This window comes from Neodiprion lecontei, chromosome 4 (genome assembly GCF_021901455.1).
Source record: "Neodiprion lecontei isolate iyNeoLeco1 chromosome 4, iyNeoLeco1.1, whole genome shotgun sequence".
In the NCBI taxonomy this organism is placed as follows: Eukaryota; Metazoa; Arthropoda; class Insecta; order Hymenoptera; family Diprionidae; genus Neodiprion; species Neodiprion lecontei.
The window spans coordinates 9,817,854-9,831,538 of record NC_060263.1 but is presented as its reverse complement, the minus strand read 5'-3'; the positions used below and the strand labels follow the sequence as shown (position 1 = coordinate 9,831,538).

Genomic DNA, 13,685 nt, shown 5'->3' with positions numbered 1-13,685 from the left:
TTTATTGGGTTCGTCAGACATGCAAAATTTGTATTGGGATTTGCTGATAGTATTTTGAAAATTCGGTGGACAAACGATGCCATAGTAAGTGAAATCCGTACAGCTATCCCATTTTCAAATTTTCAAATTCTTCAAAACACTTCACCGGAAGCATCATGGAGATTCATCATCATAACTTCTGATTACTATGAACAATGCGTGAACATTCATGTTTCGTCAAAGGTTTTCAACTTTTCTGGAATGACGCACAGATGTGCAAAACGAGCATGGGAACAAGAAATCTGTTACCGCTCGCATTTCATATTTCTGTCATACACATCTGTGCATTCATCGAAAGAAGTTGGAGGACATCTGTGAATTAATTGAATAGTTATGCGTTGCTTGTCGTAACCAAAAGTTAATTGGTGATGGATCTCCACCGAGCTTTCGCCTTTTGCAGTGAAAAAATTAATAACTGCAGGAATTTTGCAATTGAAGACGTGAAACAGAAGTCTATGTTTGCATGGGCCATACCTGCCATTTGTGGGGTGCCTTCTCCACCAAAATTATCAGAATATTAGCAGTTAACTCCGATCCAAATTTTACATGTCCCACTATCGCGATACGGTTGTAAGTTGAGGGAAAAAAATAGGGAACTCTACGTCCGAAATGATCTTTGTATGTGTGTTTGGCATCAAACTTGTGTTGCAATGAATATTGAAACATCCTATTTCAATTATGAACCGACCAAAGTTCATTCTTAAGCGCCGACGAAGGTTCGCGTAACTTACGTAATGCCGCATTTCGCTACACACACCTTCAACATCCTTATCTCTTATCATGCATGGTTGACTCGTGAATCAACGTGATCTGTGATTTTTCACCCTCTCCTGAACTCTTTTTAAAAACCTCAGCCTACCCAGTGATATACCTTTGTGCCTAGAAGTCGTATAATTATGATAAGCTAGGTAAAAGTGAATTTCTCGGAATTAGGGAGAAGGAAAAATAATAATATTTGAGTCGTTCAAATTTATTGTGCTTTCTAAAGGTTTGAAATATCTTATATCACACAGGGTACGCGGAGCTCATAAAAATAAATTGAAACAGGACCCGCGGGATAGTAGTGGGTATTGATTTATTTTGCGTTATAGGTTTGTATTTTCCCCTTCGTTTTATCTTCAAACTCGAATCTTTCAGGTTATTTCACATAGACTATAAGAACGAGAACCATGCGCAGAGAGGATACATTTGCAATTTCCGCTCATGGGGTGACATATCCAAGAAGATTTCTTATTTATTTGCTTATCCCACTAGATGCTAATCTATAACCTAGAAATTTATTTTGCACAATTTTCACTCAACTTTATTCAATTTTTACAACTGTTCAGCACATTTTAATGACGTTTTTCTCGGATAGGTTAACGTTTTGAGATACAGGTTTCGCTTGTAGAGTGAAGCAAATGAGAATCTGCAACATTACGTAAATATAGGTAAATTAAAAAACGCTAAATATTACCAGCGTCCTGTCTCGCTTGTGGATTGGCGTGCTTCAAGTAACACGCCATTTTCGATTTTTGTCGAACTATTGGATTTCACAGTTCTGAAGGAGTTCTATAGTTCCTCATCAATCCCAAAGATTATTCTAGTTCGGTAAGATTTTTGGAGAATTTTTAGACCTACTGAGAACATGCCTGTCTGAAAACTTCAACTTGCCTCTACGTCCGAAATTTTTTAATAAATTCTAACGACTCTTCCGATAGTTATACATACCCTGACACCACTTGACAATAGTTCTAGCAAAAAAAGTTTTTGAAATATTATAACAATTTTCAAGCCTACCAAGAGCATGCCACTCAAAAAGTCCGGTGGGCTTGGCACATGAAAGGATTTGGATAAAAAGCTTGAATGAATGTTAAGGTTTGCTCAGAATTCTATTGTTGAAAAAATTTTGTCAATAAGATGCTAATTAAGTAAAATTTCTTCGATCGTATTTATCTAAAATATGATTTGATTTTGTAGTTTTTCACTCTGCCATTCACCAAATCTGGAAACTTTCATCGGAACCTAATGCAATATGACCAAATTTTGCTACACTGTTTGAAAATGGAGATTTTATTAGAACAAGAGTCCAATTTCAAAAATGATTCTACGTTCTTATTCTCATGTTGGAGTAAGGTACAAAATTCCGGAAGATCAAACACCCGAAATTGTTGAAGGAAAATGTGTAAACTTCCGAAATGTCTTAATTGCGAAATACCAAGATTCGAAGTTACAAAACTCGACATATCAGAGTTCCGAAAAATAGATTTCGGGAGTTGCAAAGTTGCGCTAGCGTAATATTCAGAAAGACCGATATTCGGAACGACAAATAACTAAGCAAGTGAATCGAGTACCCGAATACACACAATTCCAATGGTGCAGAATGGGTGGAGATCAAGTTTCCGAAAGGCTAATTTATTATTGTATCGTAAAAGGAATAAAAATTGAAAACGCAATTATGTAGAAATAAATTCATACTAAAAAGCACTTTTAAGAATAAGCAAGATTACGAAGGGCATAATATCGATGTGATAACAATACCGCATACTGGAAAAGACAAGTGTTCAAGTTTCAGAGTCGTACTTGTTACGGAAATTCTCAGATGCGATTTTTATCATAGCGAAAAATCAAAAACTTGATACGTCAAAATACCGAATCTCATACATACAGAAGGAGCAAAAAGGCGAAAGCATGTAAGCTGCCAGCTATCAGTTTTAGTCAATAGATGGCGTTGGTGTCTACAAGCACTATACTAGTGGCAAGGCCCCCTGTTATTCGAAATTCTGGCCCATCGAGATTTTGGTCTTGAAAAATGATGTAACGGTTTTTGTCCGAAATGCAATTCTGAAAATGATGAAAATCGTCAATACTTACCGGAAAGGAGTAACCCACAAAGGTTAAAAAATGCTGTTACGACTTTTTGGAAGAAGTATGAAAATTGTAAAAACGAAGAAAGTTCCAAATATTTGCTGCGATATGGGCATAAGCGTTTCGATTTAGAAATTGATATTACGTGCCCTTCTGTTTAAGTGAAACTGTAAAATAGAAAAAACAGACTACGCTTACTGCAAGAACAGTGTAACATCAGTTTTCAAATAATTCAACCCACGCCGTTATAGCAGCACCGTGGCAAACAACACTGTAATTTACGTTCTACTGGCAGAATGCTTTCAAGTTATTATCCTTTTGAACTCCAACATTAAAATTGCAGATGTAACCTTTTGGTAGCAAAGTCATCTTTGATCAAAAAACCGGTGGATGCCCCCTACTGGCCTCTAGCCCTTGATATGTATCGAATAAGTCATTTAGCTTGAGGACTATGCTTCCTCAGAGTTAACCTGCTCGCATATTCCTAATGATTGTATTTTCAATTTATTTCAGGAAGACACACGCACCATCAAAGTGGGCGATAGGAAGCGCTGGATACACGATCCGAACAGTAAGTGAAACGAGGATCCTTGATGCTTGTGCAATTTTAACCGTGCTACCCTAAAGTTCAAGTGAAAATGATTCAGATAGGTTTCTATTTGTACATCCCTATCAGATTAGCGGAAAAGTACAGTTATTCATCAACATTTGAAAATAAAAATAAAGACGATTCAACAAATACAGTAGCGCTCAAAAGTATTTCGACAAAGATAGTAATTGAGTTAATTACATGCAAGAATAAACTACAAAAATTAATAATATTATTTGTTAAAACAAATTCGATATTCTACATAATTGGTAAAAATTAATTATCGATTACTCGAAAATAAAGTTAAAATAAAGAAAAGTAGGAAAAACGATTAATAAACGTAATAACGAATTTTATATTATCCAAATACTTTTGAGCGCTACTGTACGTTTATCCGAATGTAAAGAGAATGCTGTAGTTAGTCGTTCCAATCATAGCATTACATTTTATGTGAATTTTACAAGTAGATTGGGAACTGCGATAAAAAATGCATTTAGTATGTGGTTTAAAAAGATTCATGCGTTTCGCGCTCCAACCTTACCCATCACTCACTACGCTTGCATATCATGACCCGCGGCTTGGAACATCAAATCGGTGGAATGCATTTGGAAAAATATTACGTTGTATTATAATTTCGCTTTAGGTTATAAGTTGATTATTCCACGTATGCTTAATTCCTACTTCCAATTGTTATTGTTATCATGAGCATTATATATTTCATTTGGCTGCCAAGTCCTATCAATTTCATATTTTCGACTCGGCCATTTTCACTGATCACTCATTACAATGAGCTAATATTCTTTTGCAAAATTCAAAGTTTAAAAATTAAATTTTTGTCCACGGAATCGGGTCTCCTGACCCAGTGTGTGTCGTGCTAATTGTAAATGATCTTCCGGAGGACGAAGCACATAAGGCTTCGAACAAGCAAAGTCAGCAACACGAAGTTAAGCACAAATTTATTTATTTAAACAAAATTACTGTTACGATACAATATACATAATGTAACTGACTAGTCACAGTGCTAATCAAATTTTGCGGACACTGATTCAATTCGTTTTATTATATTTTGTTGCTACCGCAGCCTTAAGTTGAGACGAGAACGCGAACAGTAAATCGACAGTTCGACACCAAAACAAAGTCTGCTAATCCCCATCTGCTGTGGCTAATGGCTGAAGCTCGAGCGTAGGAGTTAGTTCCGGTTGAACTCCGAAGGCAGACGGATACATTTTCACGCTGCCAGTTCGTTAGTAGTGCGTGTGTGTGTACTTGAGTCTATGATAAGAACTCAATCACGTCAATACCACCCATAAGGAACGAAAACTCAACTGAGCTGCAAGCCTTGTGGGATCGAGTAGTGAAACGTAAGGAAGTTCTATTGGCACTGGGTCGATCAGCAGATCGTTGGGACGATTGGCTTCTCTTCTTCACGACCAAGGCTATGGATCTTATGATACTGTGTGATTGGAAAAATAGCTTGGGCGATGATGATGCCATACCATTCTATGCCCAGCTCACCGCCTTCATACAAGGACACGTGATAGCCCTTCAGGTAATCGAACCCCCGCCAAGATCGGCAGGAATATCGTCCCAGCGCTCACATCCTCGAGACTCATCAACGTAGCCACGGAGGAGAACTAAGGAGTTGACCACCCCGGTCCACGACTCATGATGTTCAGCCTGCTAGGGCAGGCATTACGTTGCCTATTTTTTTTTGCTTCAAATGACAAAGCTGCATCTAAAGGAGAGACGAGCGCATGCCAAGAGGCTAGGTCTATACTTCAACTACTTCAGAACAGGGCATTTTAGAAGCCAGTGCATTTCCGAACACAGTCACTGAAAGTGCTCTCTCCACCATCACACTTTCGTTCACAAAGTGAAGGAAGGAAAGAATCGCTCTACCAACGGACTGAAAAGAGATGAAGGGTGGAGACACTCCGAGTCGGACACAACGCGAGAACATCGAAGTCTGATGCTCCTCATTCATCTAAATGACAACACTGCTTCCTCGGTGATGACATCAATGGCGTTTAGCAGACCGCGATTCACTGCTCGAGCCTTATTGGACGCTGCATTTGAGGCGAGTTTCATGACTCTCAGATCGGTCCAGAAGCTGGGGTGACTACAACCGTGGCCAATGTAATGGTTAGCAGCCTCGTATGACATTCAACTGGAACCGCCAGGAAACAAACGATCCTAAGTCTGGTCACCATTGAGAACCGGTCACATGAAATTAGCATATCTATTTACGTGCTACGACAGCTCAGTCTGCTGACACTGACCCGTGCACGAGGAAACAAATGGGATCCCCTACAAGGACTGAGCAGCGCCAATCCACAATTCAGGCCACCAAGAAGGATTGATCTTCTACTGGAGGTAGGCTTCTACGAGGATCTAAACCTTGACGGCGTTCGGAAGTGGCCACTAGGCAACCCCGTCGCTCAGAAACCGGCCTTAGGATGGGTCGTCGTCAGGCTCACTCGACAAGCAAACCTTCAAGTCGGAGAAATATACTGCGGCAGCACTTCTGCTGCGGCAAGTCGTCAGCCGTGCAACACCATAATTCTGGGAGCTCAAAGAAGCAATTCACCCCACAGTCGTCTTGTCTAACCAACGAGACTGTGAGCAGTTATACACCAAAAGTCACTGGCGGGATAGCTCGGAAAGATACGTGGTGCGATGCCTCATCCAGACACTAGAAAGTCTAAGGCTCCTGAGAGACACAGTGCGAACTGCTGAGCAATCGATGTGACACATCGAAGGTTGCATGCTACGGGTCGACAATCTGACAATTGTGAGACGAGAGTACGAGCACTTTATGGAAGAGTACGAACGAATGGGCCACATGTAAAGGATCCCGAGCCTTGACGAGCACTCCCCGATATCGACTAGGGCTATCTGCTACATTCCCCATCATTGGATCTGGCAGAGCACAGACAAGGGAAGCAAGTTGCATGTTGACTTCAACTCTTCGTGAAAGTCACCTGCTGGGGCTTCACTCAACGAAGTGCTTCATAGCGAGCCAGCTCAGCTAAATGATCTCTTAACGATTATTATGAGGTGGCGATTCTACCAAATCGTCTTCTCCGCAGACATTCAAATGATCTACCGACAAATTCTAGTCGATCAGAGGGATGTCGATCTGCAGCGTATTATATGGAGAGAGCCGCAGACTGAGCAACTTGTCCACTGTCAAGTCCAGATCATGACCTACGGGATGTCATGCGCTCCATATCTAATACTTACAACGCTGCGCCAGCTGGCTGCCGATAAGAGAGAGTGCGTCCTAGTTGTGGCTTAAATCCCCAACCAGGAAGCATACGTGGATAACATTCTTTCCGGAGCCGACAACCTGGGCGTAGCAAGGAAAAAGGGAGACGAACTAATTCGCATGCTTCAAGCAGGAGACTTTCATCTTCGTAATTAAGTTATCAACGTGAACTTGTTGCTTGAAAATTTACCGAAGCAGGACCCGCTGCGCCGTCAATGGCATTAATTCCCGGACAGTCATCCAGTTCTGACTCTAGGAGTGACGTGGGATCCAGCCACAGGCAAGTTTCGATTCGAGGTCCCAATCGATAGAGAAGCTCTTCACCCTACTAAGCGGCATGTCTTCGCTACGATTGCTCGTTTGTTCAACCCAGTCGGATGGCTGAGTTCAGTTACGATCACAGCAAAGATCTTGATGCAGGATATCTGAAGGGACAGACTCGATTGGGATGATCCGCTGCCTCCTGCCATAATGCGCAGGTGGTCCGCCTTCAGAGACGGTCTGCCAGCTGTCACGGTCATCAGATTCCGTGATGACTGAACACTTCCATTCAGCGAATTTGAGAATCACGGATTCGCGAACGCCAGCAAGGACGCATACGCTGCAATGATCTACATGAGATTCGCGTCAACAGGCATGGTAGGGCAATGCCACTTGCTGACTGCAAAAACCCGTGCCTCGCCAGTAAAAACCATCACTATACCAAAAATTGGAATTGTGCGCAGCAGCACTTCTCACCCGCATGCTGAAAAGAGTGAAGACTGACCTCGACTGTGCCCGTGTCAAGGTGCACGCTTGGATAGACTTGAGGATCGTTCTCGGGTAGACTGATTCTGACCCATCGCGTTGGGACGTGTTTGTGACGAACAGAGTCTCTGAGATTCAAGGGAACAAAATCACAGCGCGATCAAACGCCAACTCAGGAGAACCCCGCTGATGATTGCTTCACGTGGAACAGAACTCACAACCTTAAAAGCGGCCTCATCTTGGTGGCATGATCATTCGTGGTTGTTCAACGATCCGAGTTGCTGCCCCATCACCGACCAGCCCGATGAAGGAGTAGATGGTCTCGCACAGCAACATGAGGGAGGACGAAACATCTTGCCATCGGTTCAACATTGAGGTCATAATAGGGCAATCCTCCTCACTCACGCTCTTTCAGCGAGCGATAGCACGATACCTTCGACTATACCACAGGTCCTATTAGGCATAATCGTGGACTCTGCCAATAACTGACACCCCCTGCTGAACTCTAAACAGCATACCTACCGTGTGTCAGGATGGCGCAAGGGCAACACTTGAATCGAGAGCATTCTAATTTCAAAGAGCTGGCAACTTCCGGGCAACAACAAATTTGCCAGCTTAAGTGCCTTTATAATATGCGTCTGGGATCCTCAGAGTTGAAGGGCGGCTACAGAACACACGTCTTCCTTACGCTGAGAAACATCCAATCATCCTGCTCGGACACTGTTACCTGTTACACCTGATCATCAACTGAGTTCATCGAACCATCCTGCATGGGGGTGCGTCACTAACATACGTCTGTGCGCTCCGCAAGACGTGGATCACTGGGGGAAAGTCCCAAGCAAAGCACCATGTCAGAACCTGCATATTCCGGTGTATTGAAGTCGAAACCCGAACATCTCACCAGATGATGGGAAATCTTCCTGCCAAGAGAGTAATAAACCCAACCACTTTCTGGGACAGATCTCAACTAAACAGGTCCATTTAACGTAAAGACCGCCAAGGGGAAAGAACACCGAGCCATCAAAGAATACCTGGCGATCTTCGTCTGTCTATGTACCAAGGCTGTTGCACATGGAGGTGGTTGGCGATCTCATGACGACCACTTTTCTAACGACAGTAAGACGATTTGTCAGACGTTGAGGTGTACCCCGGAAAATCTGAAGCAACAATGTGATCACCGTCCATAGCGTGAACAACGAGCTGCGAGCAATGCTTCGGCAAGCAGAGGTGAAATGGGATCAGGTTGCGGTAACTCTAGCGAACGATGGAATCACGTGGAAAGTCATCCTCCTAGAAGCCCCTCATTTTGGCGGCCTGTGGGAAGAGGCAGTCAAATCTGCCAAGACAAACATGGAGCGGGTCATCGGCAAGCAATATCTTACCTACGAAGAACTCAGAATTCACGCTCCCTGGTGTCGCTTTCTGGTGAACTGGATGACCTACAAGTCTTGACCACCAGCCGTCTACTGATCAGCTCCACCCTGTCATTAATTCAAGGGGCAGTAGACCCCGAGAAACGGATCAACTACTTCCGGTACTGGCAACTTATTCAAGCTATGTGCGACCAGTTCTGGATGCGATGGGCATGGAAGTACTTAAACATGCTACAGCAACGGAGAAAGTGGACCCAACTTGAAGAAGGACGATTGGATTCCAATTATCGATCCGTCGTTGCTTCAGCGAGGATGGTGGCCTCTAGGAAGAGTACTTGAAGTCCACCCAGGACCTGGCGGCCTGGTCCGTACCGCGAACGTCTGCTTAGCCTTCGGGACGTACGGCAGACCCATCGTCAAGATATACCTGCTTCCTGTATCCGACGGAAAAAAGACCACCCAACCCGAGCAATCATTCCGAAAAGCTCAGATACGGTGACCAGAACCGGATGGCAGTGGCCACGGCCAAGAGCGGAATGCGGGCGTTTATCGTTCAATAACGAAGCGGGCGGGATTTTACCGCCATAGCCTTAAGCTGAGACGAGAACGGGAACGGTCAGTCGACAGTTGGAGACCAAAACAAAGTCTGCTAATCCCCATCTGCTGTGGCTGATGGTGAAGCTCAAGCGTAGGAGTGAGTTCCACTTGAACCTCGAAGGCAGTGTGTGTATGTACTTAAGTTCAGAAAAAAGGACGATTCGTACCGCCAACTGAATATCATTACTTCATTCAATTTAACTAGTGCTGTTTACACCCTCACCGGCCAGGCCTTTTTCTTCCGTGCTGAAGAAATATAATGAATGAAATTAATTTTCTTGTGATTCATAGTCATAACTCAGTAAGCATATAAGAATTAGTTGTAATTTTAGACTAGTTCAAATTGGTTTAATGAACTGCGGAGTTCTTAATAAAGCTAGACGTATAGCTAATAGTCTTGCAAAGCCGAAATTTATTGTTATATGTAAAGGTTAACCTTAGTTTGAAAATCTATAATGCCTCCGAACAAATCAGATTTTGCGATAAAATCATCTTAGGATAACCTTGATTTTATTCAAAAACACTTCTCCGTATGCCAAAGTTGTCAATGTACAATACAAAAAGTATTGAAATACCGTAAAAGCACCTCTGGTGCAAAAACCTTGCGCGAAGTACATTAAACTGGAACTTACTAACAAAAATTCACTTTGCAGCTTAGAAACCACAAAAATGTCAGTGTACATTGAAATAAATTCTAGCAATAATACCACTACCTGTAAAAAGTATTGGAATAAAATTCCTGACTCCCAAATTCATAACTTTTTTGCAAAAATAAGAAATTAACATGAAAAATATAGAATTAGTGACGAAATGGAAAATTCGCAATTAGTTGTACTAAATTGTTACATCCACAGTCGGTTACTTAACCGGCTGTGCAATTTGGCCATTTCCTCTGAGTAGAAAGAAAATTACGTAGCATGCCTTGTTAAATTCTTTTTCGTTTGAGTACTATTCATTCTTTATTGCAGGTGATCTTTGCCGTCCGCTGAATTGCAAGAAGAAGGAACTCTGCTTGCTCGAGGACACTTTCACGGCAGTTTGTGTCTCCAGGAAAGAATTGCAAAAGTCCGGGTAAGTATCTTTTGCTACTCACATACCGACATAGTGGAAAGAATCCTTGAAGGCTAACCACTTAATTGTCAAGGCGTCATAGCGGCGTCAAGCGCGCCTGAGCCGAACTGCCAAAAATCACGGAATGGCATCATAAAGTAATATAATGTTTTTAGCGTCTTAGGTGAATAGTTACTTTTGAAAGCATGTGTTGTAAGTATTTTTGAGGTCAAGGAATCTGATTATGACTACGAAAGGTAATTTTTTTTTATGCATTCATATAGTTTTGAGCCCTCGAAGTTGACGAATTTTTTAATAATTTTCTCCAATGGTGTCACAGAACAAACTATCATCTTCTTTCTTCGGGATGAATTTTCCTTTTGAAAAACATTAAAAATAATGTTTTGAATCCAAATACGTAATTCAAGATTTACCGAATCAATGTGTTTTATTATACAGTATAACTATAGCTTATATTAGAAAAATTAGTCGTCGTAAGAAGTACCCACATCCAGAGCCAAAACTTCGACTGATACAACATGTTTTTTTGGTTTGACCTCCATATCCAAGCATTTTTCCCATATCGAGGTCAAGAACTCTTCCTCAAATAATGCTCTATGCCTTGTGCACATGTCAGTGCCCCCCTCCATATGAGGCTAAAGTTTGTAATCTTATTGTCGCAATGCATGTTTGGAAGAAGTAGTTATTTTTGCAACTTTCGCATTATTTGAAATTTAGTCAACTGTTAATACAATATCTATAAACTCAGAATTTTTAAATTCAACTTTTTCGGGTATTCTAAAGGTGCAAAATAGTGATTTTTGTTACAATGTTTCGATATATTAACGTTACTAACTTCAGTCTCGTCCCTCGCCGAGCTTAGCCGAGCTTGTAAGACTATCGCCAGAGTATCACGGTTACGGTAGACCGGTAGCTCATTCCAAAATGAAATATGCCAAGAAAATAAAAATTACGTGTGGGGACATCAAAATATAGCGAGCATCTTTGAGGTATTACTGAGCATTTAGTAATATCAAATCTGCGAGCATTCTTCTCTTTAATTCTTACTGTACTCAAAACTCTTGATGGTAATACGAAGGTAAATCCAACCATATTATTATTCTTTATGAAATGACCATCACGTGTTATACGGCGATGTGTTCCGTTCAGTTTGAGACTAAATATCTCTAGATTTAGGTTGAATGCTATACATTTTATAATTCTATGTTAAATAAGACTAAATTCTCAACAACTTGTTATGACCATCGATATTATGTTTCAACTTGCAGAGACATTGTTATATCCAAATCACGTGCTGTTCAAGAACAGAAAGACCGAGCTGAGACTGCCGATGACTTGGAAAAAGATGACGTGTTTTACGATGCGGAAGACGATGCTGATGACGAAGATCAAGATGAGTCCAAGTGAGTGATCATGCCTAAGTTTTGACACGCCGGTCTTCTTTTTATTGAGTTAAAGCATTGAAAAGCCGTGTTTGGGAAAATCTTTTTATTTACTCATGCATGCAAAATCCTCGTTTGCCCACCGTTTACAGACGTCCAAAATGGCTGATTGCCGCACTGTGCGCGAAGACGGTGCGCAACATCCTTTAACCAGTGCGCAAAATAAATTCACTAGTAAGCAAAATGTTACCACTGGGTGCAAAGTACTTTGCGCACTGCTGTCATTACTAGTGCCATCTAGCGTTCACAAGCGGTTTGGTTTGCGGACTGCTGTCATTGCGAGTATACCGAGTTGTAGAGGTTAGATCAGCCGTTGCGAGTAATTTACGAATGAATTCCACAGATCTCGGATTGTGCATACATTCATAAAGAAAAATAGTGCGCAAAACGCTCGTTTGGCCTCATGTATCGAAATATACTATTTCTGTACAAGAAACCTAGCATCACGCTCTTTTTAAGAGTCAATCAACAACCATACCCGTTACGTATACAAGCAGTCTGAGTTGGCTAATTTTGCAGAAATTGATAAAGCTTGTGGCATTTACATTGTTCCTTCGACAAAAATTATGACCGAATACCAGTCTGCTCGGCTACTTGAGAAGGTGCCCTGGTTGAAACTATCGGCCGTGAAATTTTTTTCACATATCTTTGAAATGACGCATTTACATTGTTTTTCCCAGCAGTCTTGGATCTTTGTTGATGATTAGTTTTCGATAATAGTATAAAATGAATCGAAGTCGACGAAACTTTACATTGTGTGAATCGTAAAATGTGGGCGTGTCACTTATGTCGATTAAAATCTGAACCTAAACCCGTTTCATCCAATAAAGAGCATAAGAGCATGGTTATACATGTAATTCCAAACAGATAGACCCTAAAAAAATGTATGTTTTACGCTGAGGTGAAGAAACGGCATACTTTCTACGAAATTGTGACAATTGTCGATTGTTAACAATGCCAACGCGATATCACCTTGCCGCAAACGTTATCAACCGCCCTAAAACTCTGATTATCATAATTCGTGATTGACAATTGCCAATAATCACAGTTTCGTAGAAAGCATGCCGTTTCTTCATTTCAGGGTAAAACACGCTTGTTTTTGGGGTCTATCTGTTCGGAATTGCATGCAGAATCGCGCTCCTAAGCCCTACGTAAGTGACACTTCCGTCAGTAATACTGAACTTCCATTTTCAGACTTCAAAGAGAAGAACGCGCATGTAAAAACGAACGATCGGAAACATTTTTTTATCATATTTGACTAGCAGAAAATCTGGTTGTACGCATTTTGACAAAAAAACAGTCTACCTTTGAATTTGGTGTCGACTGTATCGGATCTTCATTCCGAATATTTAAACTCATGCATGAATCTTCATGTCAAACCATTTATATTGTTATGATAGTGTCCGTCTCTTCGTAACTGTAATTTCGAGAATATATATATATAATATAATAATATATATCATATAATAATCACTCGAGATTTGTCATATTATTTTCCATCGATCTGAATATTTTAGAATTTATGCTAAAATAAAGATTTCTTTGTTTTCAGATGCCGAGAATGTCCTGTAATAAAACCCACATTTCTGTGTGGATCAGATAATAGAACGTACAGTTCACCATGTCGATTAGAGTATCATAACTGCATTCATCATACTTCTATTCACATTGGCTGCAAAGGATTCTGCCCATGCAAAGGTAGGTTCCCTATT

General features: G+C 41.2%; 1 protein-coding gene across 3 annotated transcripts in view; it reads left to right on the top strand.

Moving 5' to 3' along the window:
• Positions 1-13,685, top strand: part of LOC107226585 (proteoglycan Cow) — a 108,996-nt gene that overhangs the window by 75,878 nt on the left and 19,433 nt on the right. For all 3 annotated transcript variants that reach the window (XR_006903752.1, XR_006903751.1, XM_046736668.1), the window contains exons 2-5: positions 3,400-3,457; positions 10,429-10,531; positions 11,800-11,934; positions 13,526-13,671. Coding sequence is in view for 1 of the 3 variants with exons in the window: in XM_046736668.1 (XP_046592624.1) it covers positions 3,400-3,457; positions 10,429-10,531; positions 11,800-11,934; positions 13,526-13,671 (442 nt within the window). In the remaining 2 variants the exon portion in view is untranslated. The remainder of the gene's footprint in view (positions 1-3,399; positions 3,458-10,428; positions 10,532-11,799; positions 11,935-13,525; positions 13,672-13,685) is intronic.